The sequence below is a fragment of the Pleurodeles waltl genome, chromosome 3_1 (assembly GCF_031143425.1).
Source record: "Pleurodeles waltl isolate 20211129_DDA chromosome 3_1, aPleWal1.hap1.20221129, whole genome shotgun sequence".
Taxonomy (NCBI): domain Eukaryota; kingdom Metazoa; phylum Chordata; class Amphibia; order Caudata; family Salamandridae; genus Pleurodeles; species Pleurodeles waltl.
The window spans coordinates 1,344,794,159-1,344,817,912 of NC_090440.1; the positions used below are offsets into that span (position 1 = coordinate 1,344,794,159).

Genomic DNA, 23,754 nt, shown 5'->3' on the forward strand with positions numbered 1-23,754 from the left:
TCCATTCTAGCCTATGTGTTTTGGGCACCACTTTGAACTCTGCACCTGACCGGCCCTGAGCTGCTGGTGTGGTAACTTTGGGGTTGCTCTGAACCCCCAACGGTGGGCTACCTTGGACCAAGAACTAAGCCCTGTAAGTGTTTTACTTACCTGGTGTAAGGAAATGCCTCCTTGGCATGGTTGCCCCCTGACTTTTTGCCTTTGCTGATGCTATGGTTACAATTGAAAGTGTGCTGAGGCCTGCTAACCAGGCCCCAGCACCAGTGTTCTTTCCCTAACCTGTACTTTTGTATCCACAATTGGCAGACCCTGGCATCCAGATAAGTCCCTTGTAACTGGTACTTCTAGTACCAAGGGCCCTGATGCCAAGGAAGGTCTCTAAGGGCTGCAGCATGTCTTATGCCACCCTGGAGACCTCTCACTCAGCACAGACACACTGCTTGCCAGCTTGTGTGTGCTAGTGAGGACAAAACGAGTAAGTCGACATGGCACTCCCCTCAGGGTGCCATGCCAGCCTCTCACTGCCTATGCAGTATAGGTAAGACACCCCTCTAGCAGGCCTTACAGCCCTAAGGCAGGGTGCACTATACCATAGGTGAGGGTACCAGTGCATGAGCATGGTACCCCTACAGTGTCTAAACAAAACCTTAGACATTGTAAGTGCAGGGTAGCCATAAGAGTATATGGTCTGGGAGTCTGTTTTACACGAACTCCACAGCACCATAATGGCTACACTGAAAACTGGGAAGTTTGGTATCAAACTTCTCAGCCCAATAAATGCACACTGATGCCAGTGTACATTTTATTGTAAAATACACCACAGAGGGCACCTTAGAGGTGCCCCCTGAAACTTAACCGACTATCTGTGTAGGCTGACTAGTTTTAGCAGCCTGCCACAAACCGAGACATGTTGCTGGCCCCATGGGGAGAGTGCCTTTGTCACTCTGAGGCCAGTAACAAAGCCTGCACTGGGTGGAGATGCTAACACCTCCTCCAGGCAGGAGTTGTCACACCTGGCGGTGAGCCTCAAAGGCTCACCTCCTTTGTGCCAACCCAGCAGGACACTCCAGCTAGTGGAGTTGCCCGGCCCCTCCGGCCAGGCCCCACTTTTGGCGGCAAGGCCGGAGAAAATAATGAGAAAAACAAGGAGGAGTCACTGGCCAGTCAGGACAGCCCCTAAGGTGTCCTGAGCTGAAGTGACTCTAACTTTTAGAAATCCTCCATCTTGCAGATGGAGGATTCCCCCAATAGGGTTAGGATTGTGACCCCCTCCCCTTGGGAGGAGGCACAAAGAGGGTGTACCCACCCTCAGGGCTAGTAGCCATTGGCTACTAACCCCCCAGACCTAAACACGCCCTTAAATTTAGTATTTAAGGGCTACCCTGAACCCTAGAAAATCAGATTCCTGCAACAAGAAGAAGGACTGCCCAGCTGAAAACCCCTGCAGCGGAAGACCAGAAGACGACAACTGCCTTGGCTCCAGAAACTCACCGGCCTGTCTCCTGCCTTCCAAAGATCCTGCTCCAGCGACGCCTTCCGAAGGGACCAGCGACCTCGACATCCTCTGAGGACTGCCCCTGCTTCGAAAAGACAAGAAACTCCCGAGGACAGCGGACCTGCTCCAAGAAAAGCTGCAACTTTGTTTCCAGCAACTTTAAAGATCCCTGCAAGCTCCCCGCAAGAAGCGTGAGACTTGCAACACTGCACCCGGCGACCCCGACTCGACTGGTGGCGATCCAACACCTCAGGAGGGACCCCAGGACTACTCTGATACTGTGAGTACCAAAACCTGTCCCCCCTGAGCCCCCACAGCGCCGCCTGCAGAGGGAATCCCGAGGCTTCCCCTGACCGCGACTCTTTTGAACCTAAAGTCCCGACACCTGGGAGAGACCCTGCACCCGCAGCCCCCAGGACCTGAAGGACCGGACTTTCACTGGAGAAGTGACCCCCAGGAGTCCCTCTCCCTTGCCCAAGTGGAGGTTTCCCCGAGGAATCCCCCCCTTGCCTGCCTGCAGCGCTGAAGAGATCCCGAGATCTCTCATAGACTAACATTGCGAACCCGACGCTTGTTTCTACACTGCACCCGGCCGCCCCCGCGCCGCTGAGGGTGAAATTTCTGTGTGGACTTGTGTCCCCCCCGGTGCCCTACAAAACCCCCCTGGTCTGCCCTCCGAAGACGCGGGTACTTACCTGCAAGCAGACCGGAACCGGGGCACCCCCTTCTCTCCATTCTAGCCTATGTGTTTTGGGCACCACTTTGGACTCTGCACCTGACCGGCCCTGAGCTGCTGGTGTGGTGACTTTGGGGTTGCTCTGAACCCCCAACGGTGGGCTACCTTGGACCAAGAACTGAGCCCTGTAAGTGTCTTACTTACCTGGTTAATCTAGCAAATACTTACCTCCCCTAGGAACTGTGAAAATTGCACTAAGTGTCCACTTTTAAAACAGCTATTTGTCAATAACTTGAAAAGTATACATGCAATTTTGATGATTTGAAGTTCCTAAAGTACTTACCTGCAATACCTTTCGAATGAGATATTACATGTAGAATTTGAACCTGTGGTTCTTAAAATAAACTAAGAAAAGATATTTTTCTATATAAAAACCTATTGGCTGGATTTGTCTCTGAGTGTGTGTACCTCATTTATTGTCTTGTGTATGTACAACAAATGCTTAACACTACTCCTTGGATAAGCCTACTGCTCGACCACACTACCACAAAAATAGAGCATTAGTATTATCTATTTTTTACCACTATTTTACCTCTAAGGGGAACCCTTGGACTCTGTGCATGCTATTCCTTACTTTGAAATAGCACATACAGAGCCAACTTCCTACATTGGTGGATCAGCGGTGGGGTACAAGACTTTGCATTTGCTGGACTACTCAGCCAATACCTGATCACACGACAAATTCCAAAATTGTCATTAGAAATTGATTTTTGCAATTTGAAAAGTTTTCTAAATTCTTAAAAGACCTGCTAGGGCCTGGTGTTAGATCCTGTTTAGCATTTCTTTTAGAGTTTAAAAGTTTGTAAAAGTTTGAATTAGATTCTAGAACCAGTTTTAGTTTCTTAAAAAGTATTCCAACTTTTAGAAGCATAATGTCTAGCACAGATGTGAATGTGGTGGAACTCGACACCACACCTTACCTCCATCTACAGATGAGAGAGCTAAGGTCACTCTGTAAACTAAAGAAAATAGCAATGGGCCCCAAACCTACCAAAGTACAGCTCCAGGAGCTGTTGGCAGAGTTTGAAAAGGCCAACCCCTCTGAGGATGGCAACTCAGAGGATGAAGATAGTGACTTGGAGGGAAATTCCCCCCCTCCAGTCCTACTTAGGGAGAGCAGGGCTTCTCAAGCCCTGACTCCACAAATAATAGTCAGAGATGCTGGTTCCCTCACAGGAGGGACCAACAACTCTGAAATCACTGAGGATAACTCCAGTGAAGAGGACATCCAGTTAGCCAGGATGGCCAAAAGATTGGCTTTGGAAAGACAGATCCTAGCCATAGAGAGGGAAAGACAAGAGATGGGCCTAGGACCCATCAATGGTGGCAGCAACATAAATAGGGTCAGAGATTCTCCTGACATGTTGAAAATCCCTAAAGGGATTGTAACTAAATATGAAGATGGTGATGACATCACCAAATGGTTCACAGCTTTTGAGAGGGCTTGTGTAACCAGAAAAGTGAACAGATCTCACTGGGGTGCTCTCCTTTGGGAAATGTTCACAGGAAAGTGTAGGGATAGACTCCTCACACTCTCTGGACAAGATGCAGAATCTTATGACCTCATGAAGGGTACCCTGATTGAGGGCTTTGGATTCTCCACTGAGGAGTACAGGATTAGGTTCAGGGGGGCTCAAAAATCCTCGAGCCAGACCTGGGTTGACTTTGTTGACTACTCAGTGAAAACACTAGATGGTTGGATTCAAGGCAGTGGTGTAAGTAATTATGATGGGCTGTACAATTTATTTGTGAAAGAACACCTGTTAAGTAATTGTTTCAATGATAAACTGCATCAGCATCTGGTAGACCTAGGACCAATTTCTCCCCAAGAATTGGGAAAGAAGGCGGACCATTGGGTCAAGACAAGGGTGTCCAAGACTTCAACAGGGGGTGACCAAAAGAAAGGGGTCACAAAGACTCCCCAGCAGAAGGGTGATGAGACAACCAAAACTAAAAATAGTAAAGAGTCTTCTACAGGCCCCCAAAAACCTGCACAGGAGGGTGGGCCCAGAGCCTCTTCACAAAACAATGGGTACAAGGGTAAAAACTTTGATCCCAAAAAGGCCTGGTGTCATAGCTGTAAACAGCATGGACACCAAACTGGAGACAAGGCCTGTCCCAAGAAAGGTTCCACTCCAAACTCCCATCCAGGTAACACTGGTATGGCTAGTCTCCAAGTGGGATCAACAGTGTGCCCAGAGCAAATCAGGGTCCACACTGAAGCTACTCTAGTTTCTGAGGGTGGGGTGGATTTAGCCACACTAGCTGTCTGGCCGCCTAACATGCAAAAATACAGACAGCAACTCTTAATTAATGGGACTAGAATAGAGGGCCTGAGGGATACAGGTGCCAGTGTCACCATGGTGACAGAGAAACTGGTTTCCCCTGGCCAATACCTGACTGGAAAAACTTACACAGTCACCAACGCTGACAATCAGAGAAAAGTACATCCCATGGCAATGGTTACTTTAGAATGGGGAGGGGTCAATGGCCTGAAACAGGTGGTGGTCTCCTCAAATATCCCAGTGGACTGTCTGCTTGGAAATGACCTGGAGTCCTCAGCATGGGCTGAGGTAGAACTAAAAACCCATGCAGCAATGCTGGGTATCCCTGAACTGGTGTGTGTGAAAACCAGAGCACAGTGCAAGGCACAGGGTGAACAAGTAGAGCTGGAGTCTGGAAGAATGGCCCAGCCTACCAAGAGAAAAGGAAAGTCAGTTGGGAAACCAACTGCAACACAGCAAAAGAAAGGGAACCTCTCTTCTCATGAAGAAGTTCTGCCCTCTGAGGGAACTGAGCCTTTGGAGCTTGAACCTTATCAGGTTGAGCTCTTGGGCCCAGGGGGACCCTCAAGGGAGGAGCTGTGTAAGGGACAAGAAACCTGTCCCTCTCTTGAAGGCCTTAGGCAGCAAGCTGCTGAAGAGTCCAAAGGCAAGAAAAATGGAACACATAGGGTCTATTGGGAAGATGGGCTCCTGTACACTGAGGCCAGAGACCCCAAACCTGGTGCCACTAGGAGAGTGGTAGTGCCTCAGCTGTTCAGAGAGTTCATCCTAACATTGGCCCATGACATTCCCCTTGCTGGACATTTGGGACAAACCAAGACGTGGGAGAGGTTAGTCAACCACTTCTACTGGCCCAATATGTCCAACATGGTTAAGGAGTTTTGCCTCTCCTGCCCCACCTGTCAAGCCAGTGGTAAGACAGGTGGGCATCCAAAGGCCCCCCTCATTCCACTTCCAGTGGTGGGGGTGCCCTTTGAAAGAGTGGGTGTGGACATAGTTGGTCCACTAGAACCTCCCACAGCCTCAGGAAATATGTATATCCTGGTAGTAGTGGATCATGCTACCAGGTATCCTGAAGCTATCCCCCTTAGGTCGACTACTGCCCCTGCAGTAGCCAAGGCCCTCATTGGTATCTTTACCAGAGTGGGTTTCCCTAAGGAGGTGGTGTCTGACAGAGGTACCAACTTCATGTCAGCATACCTAAAGCACATGTGGAATGAGTGTGGAGTGACTTATAAATTCACTACACCCTACCATCCACAAACTAATGGCTTAGTTGAGAGATTCAACAAGACATTAAAAGGCATGATCATGGGGCTCCCAGAAAAACTCAAAAGGAGATGGGATGTCCTCCTGCCATGTCTGCTTTTCGCTTACAGGGAGGTACCACAGAAGGGAGTAGGATTCTCACCCTTTGAACTTCTGTTTGGTCATCCTGTAAGGGGACCACTTGCCCTTGTTAAAGAAGGCTGGGAGAGACCTCTCCATGAGCCTAAACAGGACATAGTGGACTATGTACTTGGCCTTCGCTCTAGAATGGCAGAGTACATGGAAAAGGCAACCAAAAACCTTGAGGCCAGCCAACAACTCCAGAAGTTTTGGTATGACCAAAAGGCTGCACTGGTTGAGTTCCAACCAGGGCAGAAAGTCTGGGTTCTGGAGCCTGTGGCTCCCAGGGCACTCCAGGACAAATGGAGTGGCCCTTACCCAGTGCTAGAGAGGAAGAGTCAGGTCACCTACCTGGTGGACCTGGGCACAAGCAGGAGCCCCAAGAGGGTGATCCATGTGAACCGCCTTAAGCTCTTCCATGACAGGGCTGATGTGAATCTGTTAATGGTAACAGATGAGGATCAGGAGGCAGAGAGTGAACCTCTCCCTGATCTTCTGTCATCAGACCCAAAAGATGGCACAGTAGATGGAGTGATCTACTCAGACACCCTCTCTGGCCAACAGCAGGCTGATTGTAGGAGAGTCCTACAACAGTTTCCTGAGCTTTTCTCCCTAACCCCTGGTCAGACACACCTGTGTACCCATGATGTGGACACAGGAGACAGCATGCCTGTCAAGAACAAAATCTTCAGACAGTCTGACCATGTTAAGGAAAGCATCAAGGTGGAAGTCCACAAGATGCTGGAATTGGGAGTAATTGAGCGCTCTGACAGCCCCTGGGCTAGCCCAGTGGTCTTAGTCCCCAAACCTCACACCACAGATGGAAAGAAAGAGATGAGGTTTTGTGTGGACTACAGAGGGCTCAATTCTGTCACCAAGACAGATGCCCATCCAATTCCAAGAGCTGATGAGCTCATTGATAAATTAGGTGCTGCCAAATTTCTAAGTACCTTTGACTTGACAGCAGGGTACTGGCAAATAAAAATGGCACCTGGAGCAAAAGAAAAGACAGCATTCTCCACACCTGATGGGCATTATCAGTTTACTGTTATGCCCTTTGGTTTAAAGAATGCCCCTGCCACCTTCCAAAGGTTGGTGAATCAAGTCCTTGCTGGCTTGGAGTCCTTTAGCACAGCTTATCTTGATGATATTGCTGTCTTTAGCTCCACCTGGCAGGATCACCTGGTCCACCTGAGGAAGGTTTTGAAGGCTCTGCAATCTGCAGGCCTCTCTATCAAGGCATCCAAATGCCAGATAGGGCAGGGAACTGTGGTTTACTTGGGACACCTTGTAGGTGGAGGCCAAGTTCAGCCACTCCAACCCAAGATCCAGACTATTCTGGACTGGGTAGCTCCAAAAACCCAGACTCAAGTCAGGGCATTCCTTGGCTTGACTGGGTATTACAGGAGGTTTGTGAAGGGATATGGATCCATTGTGACAGCCCTCACTGAACTCACCTCCAAGAAAATGCCCAAGAAAGTAAACTGGACTGTGGACTGCCAACAGGCCTTTGACACCCTGAAACAAGCAATGTGCTCAGCACCAGTTCTCAAAGCTCCAGATTATTCTAAGCAGTTCATTGTGCAGACTGATGCCTCTGAACATGGGATAGGGGCAGTTTTGTCCCAAACAAATGATGATGGCCTTGACCAGCCTGTTGCTTTCATTAGCAGGAGGTTACTCCCCAGGGAGCAGCGTTGGAGTGCCATTGAGAGGGAGGCCTTTGCTGTGGTTTGGTCCCTGAAGAAGCTGAGACCATACCTCTTTGGGACTCACTTCCTAGTTCAAACTGACCACAGACCTCTCAAATGGCTGATGCAAATGAAAGGTGAAAATCCTAAACTGTTGAGGTGGTCCATCTCCCTACAGGGAATGGACTTTATAGTGGAACACAGACCTGGGACTGCCCATGCCAATGCAGATGGCCTTTCCAGGTTCTTCCACTTAGAAAATGAAGACTCTCTTGGGAAAGGTTAGTCTCATCCTCTTTCGTTTGGGGGGGGGTTGTGTAAGGAAATGCCTCCTTGGCATGGTTGCCCCCTGACTTTTTGCCTTTGCTGATGCTATGGTTACAATTGAAAGTGTGCTGAGGCCTGCTAACCAGGCCCCAGCACCAGTGTTCTTTCCCTAACCTGTACTTTTGTATCCACAATTGGCAGACCCTGGCATCCAGATAAGTCCCTTGTAACTGGTACTTCTAGTACCAAGGGCCCTGATGCCAAGGAAGGTCTCTAAGGGCTGCAGCATGTCTTATGCCACCCTGGAGACCTCTCACTCAGCACAGACACACTGCTTGCCAGCTTGTGTGTGCTAGTGAGGACAAAACGAGTAAGTCGACATGGCACTCCCCTCAGGGTGCCATGCCAGCCTCTCACTGCCTATGCAGTATAGGTAAGACACCCCTCTAGCAGGCCTTACAGCCCTAAGGCAGGGTGCACTATACCATAGGTGAGGGTACCAGTGCATGAGCATGGTACCCCTACAGTGTCTAAACAAAACCTTAGACATTGTAAGTGCAGGGTAGCCATAAGAGTATATGGTCTGGGAGTCTGTTTTACACGAACTCCACAGCACCATAATGGCTACACTGAAAACTGGGAAGTTTGGTATCAAACTTCTCAGCCCAATAAATGCACACTGATGCCAGTGTACATTTTATTGTAAAATACACCACAGAGGGCACCTTAGAGGTGCCCCCTGAAACTTAACCGACTATCTGTGTAGGCTGACTAGTTTTAGCAGCCTGCCACAAACCGAGACATGTTGCTGGCCCCATGGGGAGAGTGCCTTTGTCACTCTGAGGCCAGTAACAAAGCCTGCACTGGGTGGAGATGCTAACACCTCCTCCAGGCAGGAGTTGTCACACCTGGCGGTGAGCCTCAAAGGCTCACCTCCTTTGTGCCAACCCAGCAGGACACTCCAGCTAGTGGAGTTGCCCGGCCCCTCCGGCCAGGCCCCACTTTTGGCGGCAAGGCCGGAGAAAATAATGAGAAAAACAAGGAGGAGTCACTGGCCAGTCAGGACAGCCCCTAAGGTGTCCTGAGCTGAAGTGACTCTAACTTTTAGAAATCCTCCATCTTGCAGATGGAGGATTCCCCCAATAGGGTTAGGATTGTGACCCCCTCCCCTTGGGAGGAGGCACAAAGAGGGTGTACCCACCCTCAGGGCTAGTAGCCATTGGCTACTAACCCCCCAGACCTAAACACGCCCTTAAATTTAGTATTTAAGGGCTACCCTGAACCCTAGAAAATCAGATTCCTGCAACAAGAAGAAGGACTGCCCAGCTGAAAACCCCTGCAGCGGAAGACCAGAAGACGACAACTGCCTTGGCTCCAGAAACTCACCGGCCTGTCTCCTGCCTTCCAAAGATCCTGCTCCAGCGACGCCTTCCGAAGGGACCAGCGACCTCGACATCCTCTGAGGACTGCCCCTGCTTCGAAAAGACAAGAAACTCCCGAGGACAGCGGACCTGCTCCAAGAAAAGCTGCAACTTTGTTTCCAGCAACTTTAAAGATCCCTGCAAGCTCCCCGCAAGAAGCGTGAGACTTGCAACACTGCACCCGGCGACCCCGACTCGACTGGTGGCGATCCAACACCTCAGGAGGGACCCCAGGACTACTCTGATACTGTGAGTACCAAAACCTGTCCCCCCTGAGCCCCCACAGCGCCGCCTGCAGAGGGAATCCCGAGGCTTCCCCTGACCGCGACTCTTTTGAACCTAAAGTCCCGACACCTGGGAGAGACCCTGCACCCGCAGCCCCCAGGACCTGAAGGACCGGACTTTCACTGGAGAAGTGACCCCCAGGAGTCCCTCTCCCTTGCCCAAGTGGAGGTTTCCCCGAGGAATCCCCCCCTTGCCTGCCTGCAGCGCTGAAGAGATCCCGAGATCTCTCATAGACTAACATTGCGAACCCGACGCTTGTTTCTACACTGCACCCGGCCGCCCCCGCGCCGCTGAGGGTGAAATTTCTGTGTGGACTTGTGTCCCCCCCGGTGCCCTACAAAACCCCCCTGGTCTGCCCTCCGAAGACGCGGGTACTTACCTGCAAGCAGACCGGAACCGGGGCACCCCCTTCTCTCCATTCTAGCCTATGTGTTTTGGGCACCACTTTGGACTCTGCACCTGACCGGCCCTGAGCTGCTGGTGTGGTGACTTTGGGGTTGCTCTGAACCCCCAACGGTGGGCTACCTTGGACCAAGAACTGAGCCCTGTAAGTGTCTTACTTACCTGGTTAATCTAGCAAATACTTACCTCCCCTAGGAACTGTGAAAATTGCACTAAGTGTCCACTTTTAAAACAGCTATTTGTCAATAACTTGAAAAGTATACATGCAATTTTGATGATTTGAAGTTCCTAAAGTACTTACCTGCAATACCTTTCGAATGAGATATTACATGTAGAATTTGAACCTGTGGTTCTTAAAATAAACTAAGAAAAGATATTTTTCTATATAAAAACCTATTGGCTGGATTTGTCTCTGAGTGTGTGTACCTCATTTATTGTCTTGTGTATGTACAACAAATGCTTAACACTACTCCTTGGATAAGCCTACTGCTCGACCACACTACCACAAAAATAGAGCATTAGTATTATCTATTTTTTACCACTATTTTACCTCTAAGGGGAACCCTTGGACTCTGTGCATGCTATTCCTTACTTTGAAATAGCACATACAGAGCCAACTTCCTACACCTGGTTAACCTAACAAATACTTACCTCCCCTAGGAACTGTGAAAATTGCACTAAGTGTCCACTTTTAAAACAGCTATTTGTGAATAACTTGAAAAGTATACATGCAATTTTGATGATTTGAAGTTCCTAAAGTACTTACCTGCAATACCTTTCGAATGAGATATTACCTGTAGAATTTGAACCTGTGGTTCTTAAAATAAACTAAGAAAATATATTTTTCTATATAAAAACCTATTGGCTGGATTTGTCTCTGAGTGTGTGTACCTCATTTATTGTCTATGTGTATGTACAACAAATGCTTAACACTACTCCTTGGATAAGCCTACTGCTCGACCACACTACCACAAAATAGAGCATTAGTATTATCTATTTTTACCACTATTTTACCTCTAAGGGGAACCCTTGGACTCTGTGCATGCTGTTCCTTACTTTGAAATAGCACATACAGAGCCAACTTCCTACACTAATGCTCTATTTTGTGGTAGTGTGGTCGAGCAGTAGGCTTATCCAAGGAGTAGTGTTAAGCATTTGTTGTACATACACAGACAATAAATGAGGTACACACACTCAGAGACAAATCCAGCCAATAGGTTTTTATATAGAAAAATATCTTTTCTTAGTTTATTTTAAGAACCACAGGTTCAAATTCTACATGTAATATCTCATTCGAAAGGTATTGCAGGTAAGTACTTTAGGAACTTCAAATCATCAAAATTGCATGTATACTTTTCAAGTTATTCACAAATAGCTGTTTTAAAAGTGGACACTTAGTGCAATTTTCACAGTTCCTAGGGGAGGTAAGTATTTGTTAGGTTAACCAGGTAAGTAAGACACTTACAGGGCTTAGTTCTTGGTCCAAGGTAGCCCACCGTTGGGGGTTCAGAGCAACCCCAAAGTCACCACACCAGCAGCTCAGGGCCGGTCAGGTGCAGAGTTCAAAGTGGTGCCCAAAACACATAGGCTAGAATGGAGAGAAGGGGGTGCCCCGGTTCCGGTCTGCTTGCAGGTAAATACCCGCGTCTTCGGAGGGCAGACCAGGGGGGTTTTGTAGGGCACCGGGGGGGGACACAAGCCCACACAGAAATTTCACCCTCAGCAGCGCGGGGGCGGCCGGGTGCAGTGTAGAAACAAGCGTCGGGTTTGTAATGGAAGTCAATGGGAGATCTAGGGATCTCTTCAGCGCTGCAGGCAGGCAAGGGGGGGGTTCCTCGGGGAAACCTCCACTTGGTCAAGGGAGAGGGACTCCTGGGGGTCACTCCTCCAGTGAAAGTCCGGTCCTTCAGGTCCTGGGGGCTGCGGGTGCAGGGTCTCTCCCAGGTGTCGGGACTTTGGATTCAAAGAGTCGCGGTCAGGGGAAGCCTCGGGATTCCCTCTGCAGGCGGCGCTGTGGGGGCTCAGGGGGGACAGGTTTTGGTACTCAGTGTCAGAGTAGTCCTGGGGTCCCTCCTGAGGTGTTGGATCGCCACCAGCCGAGTCGGGGTCGCCGGGTGCAGTGTTGCAAGTCTCACGCCTTTTGCGGGGAGCTTGCAGGGTTCTTTAAAGCTGCTGGAAACAAAGTTGCAGCTTTTCTTGGAGCAGGTCCGCTGTCCTCGGGAGTTTCTTGTCTTTTCGAAGCAGGGGCAGTCCTCAGAGGATGTCGAGGTCGCTGGTCCCTTTGGAAGGCGTCGCTGGAGCAGGATCTTTGGAAGGCAGGAGACAGGCCGGTGAGTTTCTGGAGCCAAGGCAGTAGTCGTCTTCTGGTCTTCCTCTGCAGGGGTTTTCAGCTAGGCAGTCCTTCTTGTAGTTGCAGGAATCTAATTTTCTAGGGTTCAGGGTAGCCCTTAAATACTAAATTTAAGGGCGTGTTTAGGTCTGGGGGGTTAGTAGCCAATGGCTACTAGCCCCGAGGGTGGGTACACCCTCTTTGTGCCTCCTCCCAAGGGGAGGGGGTCACAATCCTAACCCTATTGGGGGAATCCTCCATCTGCAAGATGGAGGATTTCTACAAGTTAGTCACTTCAGCTCAGGACACCTTAGGGGCTGTCCTGACTGGCCAGTGACTCCTCCTTGTTGCTCTCTTTGTTCCCTCCAGCCTTGCCGCCAAAAGTGGGGGCCGTGGTCGGAGGGGGCGGGCAACTCCACTAAGCTGGAGTGCCCTGCTGGGCTGTGACAAAGGGGTGAGCCTTTGAGGCTCACCGCCAGGTGTCACAGCTCCTGCCTGGGGGAGGTGTTAGCATCTCCACCCAGTGCAGGCTTTGTTACTGGCCTCAGAGTGACAAAGGCACTCTCCCCATGGGGCCAGCAACATGTCTCTGGTGTGGCAGGCTGCTGGAACTAGTCAGCCTACACAGACAGTCGGTTAAGTTTCAGGGGGCACCTCTAAGGTGCCCTCTGTGGTGTATTTTACAATAAAATGTACACTGGCATCAGTGTGCATTTATTGTGCTGAGAAGTTTGATACCAAACTTCCCAGTTTTCAGTGTAGCCATTATGGTGCTGTGGAGTTCGTGTTTGTCAGACTCCCAGACCATATACTCTTATGGCTACCCTGCACTTACAATGTCTAAGGTTTTGTTTAGACACTGTAGGGGTACCATGCTCATGCACTGGTACCCTCACCTATGGTATAGTGCACCCTGCCTTAGGGCTGTAAGGCCTGCTAGAGGGGTGTCTTACCTATACTGCATAGGCAGTGAGAGGCTGGCATGGCACCCTGAGGGGAGTGCCATGTCGACTTACTCGTTTTGTCCTCACTAGCACACACAAGCTGGCAAGCAGTGTGTCTGTGCTGAGTGAGAGGTCTCCAGGGTGGCATAAGACATGCTGCAGCCCTTAGAGACCTTCCTTGGCATCAGGGCCCTTGGTACTAGAAGTACCAGTTACAAGGGACTTATCTGGATGCCAGGGTCTGCCAATTGTGGATACAAAAGTACAGGTTAGGGAAAGAACACTGGTGCTGGGGCCTGGTTAGCAGGCCTCAGCACACTTTCAATTGTAAACATAGCATCAGCAAAGGCAAAAAGTCAGGGGGCAACCATGCCAAGGAGGCATTTCCTTACACCCATCCATTCAACCTGCCAAGCAGAGTCTCCTCTGCTGTTCGAGCAATGTGGGACTCCTCTCCAGGTGTGCTGTGCATGCTGCTGGGTTGCCTGGGGGGCTGTGACTGCTTCTGTTGGTTCTCCCGACTGCTGGGGGTCAGCCCTGACTCCCCTCCAAGGGGAGAGTCCCCTGGACCTTGCTTGTCCCCTTCAGCCTTGCAACACTTTTGCGCCTTGTATTTTCCAACGCATGTTGGTGGTTCTCCTAAATCAATATCTGCAACCTGATGACTAATATGGGACACCATTGCACCACTCCAACGACTACTCTTCAGCTCCTGGGCTGCACAGCTGGTCTCCTTTCCCAGTTGACCAGGATCTTCAACCACAGAAGCGTGGGTAGTAGCTCCTGCACTGATTGAGCACTTCATTGTGGACTGGACTGTCCCCTTCTTTTGCAGGTCCTCTTCTTCTGGAATCCGCCTTTGGTTTCTTCTAGACTGGTCCTGTTCTTGCACAATCCAATTTTTAAGTCCTCTTGTTAGTCCTTGGGAAGACAAGGTACTTACCTCTACTCTCCTGGTCGCTGGTGGTTACCTAGGTACTCACCTCTTACAGTCCTAGTTCTTCCAGCTCCCCTCTAAACTCCATATCCTTGGGTGGGGGTGAGGGGACTTAATTTGGCATTCCACTGTTTTAGTATTTTGTTTGATCCTCCTCTAAGGTCCTAACAATGAGAAGATGTCCATGCAATGTACATACCTGTTTAGATAAAGTACCACTGCCAGGGAGGAGGGTAGGGCGTATGTGAATCTGCAGCACTACATGCCACGAACAGATGTCTACTAGGTAACATTTTTCATTCGGTGGCATGTGTAGCTGCAGATACACATGCTTCACAGACAGAAAAGCAGCCCCCTCCCAAAATAAGTGGTGGCTAGCTTGTTGGAGTAGTTTGAAATAGTGTTTTAAGTACTGCTTGTCTGACATTTGCCTGCTGACGAGATAATACATCCACAGTGTTTAATAAATGTGTGGTGTAGACCATGTAGGTGCTTTACATGTATCTGCCATACTGACAGTGTGCTCTGTTTCCAAATATTTGGCAGCAGCATGGAAAATTCGCAGCAGGATTATTTCAGATCCCAATCCATCAGTTGAAGAGCGGTCTAGCAGCCAGTAAACCAGCATTCGATCATATTAGTCTGGGACTCTAACGAAAACCGAGACCTATCATGGATATTAGATTGTATCCCCGAGTATGCTGTTTAGTGGGTTACCACAACTATATAATTTTATAAATGCTAAGTTATATCCTATTCTGACCAATCTATTTAATAGAACTGACCAATCATGGGTACCATTCCTTATGGCCCGACCTCTTAACTTTCTTTTTTTTTTAATCTGTGCTATTTTCTGGAGTTTTAATGTCTGATTTTATATAGTGATTGGTCTTAGAACAGTTTATCTTTTTAATAATCGATTAGATTGGTTCTAGAACAGTTTTTATCTTTTTAATAATTGATTAGTATTATTTTAGTGTCCAGCATTATGTACAGGGCAAGATCCGGAGACCACCCTGAGTATTCTTCTTTTTACAACTATTTATGGAAATATTTTAGCTATACGACCCCTTTTTTATCCTTTCTTTTACTATACATTGGTTTATGGTTTTTATTTCTATGTATGTTTACTTTTAAAAATGGCCTAAATTTGGACCGAATAAACTATTGATTGATTGACATGTATCTGCCATTGTATATTTCCTAAGAATGCCATTGAAGCTCCTTTCTTTCTAGTAGAATGTGCTTTGAGTTACTAATAGTTGCCTTTTAGCTTTAAGACAGCATGTTTGACTACACTTTACTATACATCTAGCCAATCCTTGTTTTGAAATAGGATCACACTTATGAGGTTATTGAAAAGCAACAAAGTTTTTTAGATTTCCTGAAATCTTTTGTTCTGTCTACATAATACATGAGAGCTCTTTAAACATCAAGGATGTGAAGAGCTCTTTCAGCGACTTAATCTGGCTGTGGAAAGAAGACTGGCAATTCCACTGACTGATGTGAAATGGTACAACTACTTTAGGTAGGAAATTTGGGTTTACCCCCAAGTACTGTTATTTTTGTGAATTTGGAAGAAAGGTTTTTCTAAAGTGAATGCCTGAATTTAACTAACTCCCCTTAAGAAAGTATTTGCTACTAGGAAAGCAACCTTCCATGACAGCAATTGGAGAGGTCAAGAATACATGGGTTCAAATGGTGGACCCATGAGTCTTAAGTACGATAAAGATTCCAGGCAGGAGTTGGTGGAGCTCTAGGTGGAGTTCTTTTAAGGCCTTCCATAAAAGCTTTTATAACAGGAATCCGAAACAGAAGTAAGCTGATTGTTTTGGAAATAAGCAGCTATTGCTGTTAAATGAACTTTAATAGAATATGCAAGATTTGCTTTTTGTAATGAAGCAGATAGACAATATCTTGTATTATGCTTCAAGTGGATTAATGTTACTGTCAACCTAAAAAAATACAAAACGTTTCCATTTAGCTGCATAACACTGTCTAGTTGTAGGTTTGTGTGCTTCCTTTACAGTAGCTATATGTTCAGATGGAAGCTGTAGATATCCAAATTATATTACCTCAGGAGCCAAATCACCAGGTTGAGCATATGGGGATGCCTGATTTGACCTCAGTTCAGAGTTAATAGGCTGGTCTGTTTGAAAGCTTGTGATGTGGTACTACAGGCAGAACCAACAGTGTTGTCTACCAGTGTAGACGTGCCCAGATGGGAGCGAAGAGTATCCTAGTGAGGGAGATGACAGATCTTGTTGACCAGCAATGGAATTAGTGGGAGAGGGGGAAAAGTAAGCAAATATCCCTGACCAACTGATCCATAGAGCATTGCTCTTGGATTGAGGATGTGGGTACCTGGATGCGAAGTTTAGGCATTTTGTGTTTTTGCTTGTGGCAAAGAGGCCTATGTCTGTGTTCCCCATACTTGGAAGTACTGTGGAATCACCTGGGGGTGAATCTCCCATTTGTGTATTTGCAGCTGCGCCCTGCTTAAGAGGTCCACTAGTTGGATGTGTATCCCTGAGAGATACTCTTCTAGAAGCTGAATGAGATTGTGAATTGCAGATTTCCAAATTGTGTGCGCTAGAAGGGACAATTGAGGTGTCGCCCCCTGTTTTTGCAGATAATACATTGTGGTCATGTTGTCTGTCCTTATTAACACTGTGGTGGGTGATCTGTGGTTGGAAAGCTTCTAGTGCCAGGAACACTGAATGCAATGCCAAAAGGTTTATGATACGTTTGTTGAATTCAGTCCCATTACCCTTGAATGGTAAGGTTGTTGAGATGGGCTCCCCAACCTATCTTTGATGCATCAGTTGTGATTATGGTCTGTGGCACAGGGTTCTGAAATGGATGCCTTTTTAATAAGTTGGTGTGATTCCACCATTGCAGAGAGTGGAAAGTTTGGCGGTCCAACACTAGACCGTTAAGTTGACCCTGTGCTCGAGACCATTGTTTCGAGAGACCCTGTTGTAGCGGTATCATGTTTAGACGTGCATTGGGTACTACTGCTATGCATGATGCCATCATTCCCAAGAGTTTCATGATGAATCACACTGTAAGTCTTGTAGTTGAGATGAGATTGTGGAAAGCTTGAATTCAGTGTGTTCGGGTATTCTAATGCTGATTGAGTGGTCAGAATTGCTCCTAGATACGGTTGTATTTGTGCTGGTTGCAGATGAGATTTTTCATAATTGATTGTGAAACCTAGTTTGTGTAGGAAGTCCACTGTGTACTGTTGTAAGGTTTGACTGGTGCTGGCTTTTATGAGCCAGTTGTCCAGATAAAGACATGTATTTGTTGCCTTCTGAGGTATACTGCAACCACTGCAAGGCACTTGTTGTATAACCAAGGTGCTGTGTTGGAAATGGCCCTTTTGCAGGGTCATCCCCGGTCTTTTTGCCTCCTTCCTCCTATTTTTTCTGACCTGTTTTTGTTGGCTTTAGGACTCTGGGCACTTTACCACTATTAACAAGTGCTAAAGTGCATATGTAGGAAGTTGGCTCTGTATGCACTATTTCAAAGTAAGGAATAGTATGAAATTTTGTTTTTGACAGGCATGCTGTCTCCACATCATGGGTACACAGGTGTGTCTGACCAGGGGTTAGGGAAAGAGCTCAGCAAACTGTTGTAAGACCTTCCTACAGTCAGATTGCTGTTGGCCAGAGAGGGTGTCTGAATAGATCACTCCATCTACGGAGCCATCTTTAGGGTCTGTGGAGAGGAGATCAGGGAGAGGTTCACTCAGCTTCCTGGTCCTCATCTGTTACCATCAACAGATTCACATCTGCCCTGTCATGAAAGTTTTAGGCGGTTCACATGGATCACCCTTTTGGGGGTTCTGCTAGTGCCTAGGTCTACCAGGTAGGTGACCTGACTCTTTCTAGCACTGGGTAAGGGCCACTCCATCTGTCCTGAAGTGCCCTGGGAGCCACAGGCTCCCTAACCCAGACTTTATCCCTGGCTGAAACTCCACCATAGCAGCCTTTTGGTCATACCACATCTTCTGGAGTTGTTGGCTGGCCTCAAGGTTTTTACTTGCCTTTTCCATGTACTCTGCCATCCTGGAACGTAGGCCTAGTCCACTATATCTTGTTTAGGCTCGGGAAGAGGTCTCTCCCAGCCTTCTTTTACAAGAGCTAGTGGTCCCCTTACAGGATAGCCAAACAGAAGTTCAAAGGGGGAAAACCCTACTCCCTTCTGAGGCACCTCCCTGTAGGCGAAAAGCAGACATGGCAAGAGGACATCCCATCTCCTTTTGAGCTTTTCAGGGAGCCCCATGATCATGCCTTTCAATGTCTTGTTAAACCTTTCTACCAGACCATTGGTTTGTGGATGGTATGGTGTGGTGTGGTGAATTTGTAAGTCACCCCACACTCATTCCACATATGCTTCAGGTATGCTGACATGAAGTTGGTACCCCTGTCAGACACCACCTCCTTAGGAAATCCCACTCTGGTAAAGATACCAATGAGTGCTTTGGCTACTGCAGGGGCAGTAGCGGACCTAAGGGGAATTGCTTCAGGGTATCTAGTAGCATGATCCACTACTACTAGTATGTATTGGTTCCCAGAGGCTGTGGGAGGTTCAAGTGGACCCAATATGTCCACACCCACTCTTTCAAAGGGGACCCCCCACCACTGGAAGTGGAATGAGGGGGGCCTTTGGGTGTCCACCTGTCTTACCACTGGCTTGACAGGTTGCACAGGAGACAACTCCTTGACCTTCTGGGACATGTTGGGCCAATAGAAATGGTTAACTAACCTTTCCCAACTCTTGGTCTGTCCCAAATGCCCAGCAAGTGGAATATCATGAGCTAAGGTTAGACTGAACTCCCGAGGCACTAACACTCTCCTAGTGGCACCAGGTTTGGGATCTCTTGCCTCAGTGTAGAGGAGTCCATCTTCCCAATAGACTATGTGTTCCAGTGATTTTTCCTTTTGTCTCTTCAGCAGCTTGCTGCCTAAGGCCTTCAAGAAAGGGACACGTTTCTTACCCCTTACACAAATGTTCCCTTGCGGGTCCCCCCCTGGGCCTAGGAGCTCAACCTGATAAGGTTCTAACTCCATGGGCTCAGTTCCCTCAGAGGGCAGAACTTCCTGAGAAGAGGGGTTCTTTTTCTCTTGTTGTGTTGAAGCTGGTTCCCAGTCTTCTTTCCTTTTCTCTTGGAGGGTTGGGCCCTTTTTCCAGGCTCCAACACCACTTTTTCACCCTGAGCCTTGCACTGTGCCCTTGTCTTGACACGCCAGTTCAGGGATACCCAGCGTGACTGCATGGGTGAGTTCTACTTCAGCCCATGCTGAGGACTCCAGGTCATTTCCAAGCAAACAGTCTACAGGGATATCTGAGGAGACCGCCACCTGTTTCAGGCCATTGACCCCTCCCCACTCTAAAGTTACCATAGCCATGTGATGTACGTTAGTCTGATTGTCAGCGTTGGTGACTGGATAAGTTTGTACAGCAAGGTATTGACCAGGGGAAACCAGTTTCTCGGTCACCAGTGACACTGGCACCTGTATCCTCAGGCCTTCTACACTAATCCCATTAATTAAGAGTTGCTGCCTGTATTTTTGCATATTAGAGGGCCAGGCAGCCAGTGTGGCTAAGTCCACCCCACCCTCAGAGACTAATGTAGCTTCAGTGTGAACCCTGACTTGCTCTGGGCACACTGTTGATCCCACCTGGAGACTGGCTATTCCAGTGCTAACTGGAGTAGAGTTTGAAGTGGAACCTTTCTTGGGACAGGCCTTGTCTCCAGTTTGGTGTCCCTGCTGATTACAGCTACGACACCAGGCCTTTTTGGTATCAAAGTTTTTAAACTTGTACCCAAAATTGGATTGTGAAGAGGCTTTGGACCCTCCCTCCGGAGCAGGTTTTTGGGGCCCTGTAGGAGACTCTTTACTTTTTCCCTTGGATGTCTCACTCTTCCCCTGGGGAGTCTTTGTGACCCCTTACTTTTGGACACCCCCTGTGGAAGTCTTGGTCACCCTAGTCTTGACCCAATGGTCCACCTTCTTTCCCAATTCTTGGGGAGAAATAGTCAAAAAAAAAAAAATCAACCCAGGTCTGGCTCGAGGATTTTTGAGCCCCCCCCTGAACCTAATCCTGTACTCAGTTGAGAATCCAAAGCCCTCAATCAGGGTAGCCTTCATGAGGTCATAGGATTCTGCATCTTTTCCAGAGAGTGTGAGGAGTCTATCCCTACACTTTCCAGTGAACATTTCCCAAAGGAGAGCACCCCAGTGAGATTTGTTTACTTTTCTGGTTGCACAAGCCCTCTCAAAAGCTGTGAACCATTTGGTGATGTCATCACCATCTCCATATTTAGTTACAATCCCTTTAGGGATTTTCAACATGTCAGGAGAATCTCTGACCCTATTTATGTTACGACCACCATGGATGGGACCTAAGCACATCTCGTCTTTCCCTTTCTATGGCTAGGATCTGTCTTTCCAAAGCCAATCTTTTGGCCAACCTGGCTAGCAGGAGGTCATCTTCATTGAGGCTTTCCTCAATGCTTCCAGAGTTGCTGGACTCTCCTGTGAGAGAAGCAGCATCTCTGACTATCACATTTGGAGTCCGGATTGGAGGAACCCTGGTCTCCCTATCTAGGGTTGGAGGTGGGAGTTCCTCCAACTCACTGGTGTCCCCCTCTGTGAGGCCATCATCAAAGGGGTTGTTTTTAGCAAACTCTGCCAAAAGCCCCTAGAGCTTTACTTTGGTAGCATTTGAACCAGTTTTTATCTTTTTGATTTTACAGAGAGACCTTAACTCTGACATCCTAAGATGCAGGTAAGGGGTGTTGTTGAGTTCCATCACTAACTTCTGTAGTAGACATTATGTTTCTAAAAGTTGGAATACTTTGATAGTTTTAGATTCTCTAAAACTTAATTCAAACTTTTACAAAACTTTTAAACTCTAAAAGAAAAGCTAACAGGGACTAACACGAGGCCCTAGCAGGACTTAAAAATTTTGAAAAATAGCTCAAATTTAAAAAATCAGTTTCTAATGACAATTTTTGGAATTTAGTCGTGTGATCAGGTATTAGCTGAGTAGTCAGGCAAATGCAAAGTCTTGTACCCCACAGCTGATCCACTAATGTAGGAAGTTGGCTCTGGATGTGCTATTTCAAAGAAATAGCATGCACAGAGTCCATGGGTTCCCCTTAGAGGTAAGACACTACCACAAAATAGAGCATTAGAATTCTCTTTTTGCCACTATCTTACCTCTAAGGGGAAACCTTGGACTCTGTATGTACTATTTCAAAGTAAGAAATAGCATGCACAGAGCCAACTTCCTACAGCATGGGCTTCTGTGGGTGAAATAATATGCTGCAGCCCATGGGGGGACCCCTTGTGTACCAATACCCTGGGTACACAAGTATCATCTACCAGAGACTAACGGGGGCACACCAGTATGCAAATTGTGGGGTGTATGCAGTACCAAAACAACCAAATTTGGATCAGAGCACAATCCCTTTAGTCCTGATTAGCAGGATCCCAGTGAAGAGTCTAAAAACACTATAGGGCAAAACAGGGGCTAACCATGCCAGAAAGAGGGGACTTTCCTACAGCTATCATGTTCAAAAGACTCTGGATTGTTCTGACTTGTGTGGATTGGAATGAAATTGTTTAATCAATATTGTCATGCTGTGAACCCTAGCTGTATTGGGGTAGGCTAGTCCCAGCTGTGTGTGATAATAGCCCCTAAATGGGGCTGAATCTGTAAAAAAATTGAAGGTGAGACTTTTGAATGTCGATTGTAAACTGTAGCTGATGAAGTTGTAGAGTGGATCGAATATGTTGCAGACACCACTGATTTGCACTGGCTTTGATCAGCCAGTTGTCCAGATATGGGAAGACATGAATACTCTGGAAACAGCGTGCTGTAGTGACAGCATCTCATGGAGTGCGATAGCCAAGAGTTAAAAAGCTGAGCTAAAGATCAGCATGTTTACACTTCACCAACATCACCCAGCAACTGTCAAAAGAACAATGCATACAGAATGAGGTAACCTGCCTAAAGGAGGCCAACCACTCTTATAAGGGTATGTTGAAACGACTATCCGGATAAGCCATACTATGAACATCTACAAATCAGTTCAACTTGTGACTGGGCTGTAAGGCCCATTTTCATCTTGTAGAAATCAAAGCTCAGAAATGTATAACTTATTTTATAAGCAATGTAATAACAGAAAAATTATGAAGGATATCGTACTAACGCATTAAGTAATGCTTCAAAATACTCCCCCAACACTGCAAGGACACTCCAAAGGATTCACCTGGAACAACAAATGTAAATAACAGATGGATTTGCATGGGTTTTTTCCTTACCCGATCTGCCAATACGATGGAGATAAGTCTCTGCAAGCTTTGGGAAGTCGAAGTTGATCACCACATTCACAGCTTGGATATCAATACCTCTGGTAAACAGATCTGAAATAGAGAATCACAGCTCAAGATGAATAAACACAGCTACACAACTGATGGTGGATCTCCATGCACCAATGGATGATTTAATCTTATGTTTGTGATGTGCAAAATAGCAAGGCACCATTCAATTGGAGTTTAAGCCACATAACGTACCACACAGGGTTAGGTACCCCTTATGCATAGCCCTCTGAGTTATAAACATATGAACTCCTCGAGAGGTGTTGGGTGGGACAGATTTGGTTTTTGGAAGAATCTGGAGCGCTCAAAGTTCAACAAAATCTCTTAACCTTTCAGCATCTCGCATGTAAAGCTCCGTCCTGACTCTTGCCTGGAAACACCAATCCGCACAAAAGTACCAACATTTAACCTACATTTGACTAGGCATGCTCTTGCCTTCACTTGACTGTGCATGCTGTCAATAGCTTAATCGGGTAGATCAAAGAAAGGGCACAGCTGCAAGGAGCTTTGCCAGCTAGCATGATCTGGAAGCAGTACTTCGAATGCAAAGTTTAGTTTAAGTAGTGTCCCCCACACGTGAAGGGAGCTGAATATTTCCATTTAAAATATTTGAAGAAAGGAACTTAAATTGGTGATCAAAGAACAGTTTAATTCTGACACCTAGATCTCGATTTAAATAAGATATGTAACCTTTTACAAAGGGGATCTTATACCTACTTTAGGTGATTATCTGTGTTTAAATACTTCCTGACGTTAGTGGACTGGGCTGGCATACTTGCAAAAACACAAAAACCTTGTACAAGTTAATCTGTGCTTATCGTAACCACAGGAAGGATATTATAGCAAACCAGCCAATGAGGCTAGGGGATCAGTAATAAAGCTGCATGGCAGGAAGAATGCAAAGGCTTAGCTTTGGCACTGGTTCTGCATTGCAAGCAGTTTTGCACAAACGTAGTTAATATGCTGCTGTAGGAAGTTGGCTCTGTATGTGCTATTTCAAAGTAAGGAATAGCATGCACAGAGTCCAAGGGTTCCCCTTAGAGGTAAAATAGTGGTAAAGAGATAATACTAATGCTCTATTTTGTGGTAGTGCGGTCGAGCAGTAGGCTTATCCGAGGAGTAGTGTTAAGCATTTGTTGTACATACACATAGACAATAAATGAGGTACACACAC

The 23,754-nt window shown here is 47.2% G+C and overlaps 1 protein-coding gene across 3 annotated transcripts in view; it reads right to left on the reverse strand.

Moving 5' to 3' along the window:
- DDX6 (DEAD-box helicase 6) overlaps positions 1–23,754 on the reverse strand; it is a 322,102-nt gene that overhangs the window by 43,706 nt on the left and 254,642 nt on the right. For all 3 annotated transcript variants that reach the window (XM_069224790.1, XM_069224788.1, XM_069224789.1), the window contains exon 12: positions 22,524–22,625. In XM_069224790.1, the coding sequence (XP_069080891.1) occupies positions 22,524–22,625 (102 nt within the window). The remainder of the gene's footprint in view (positions 1–22,523; positions 22,626–23,754) is intronic.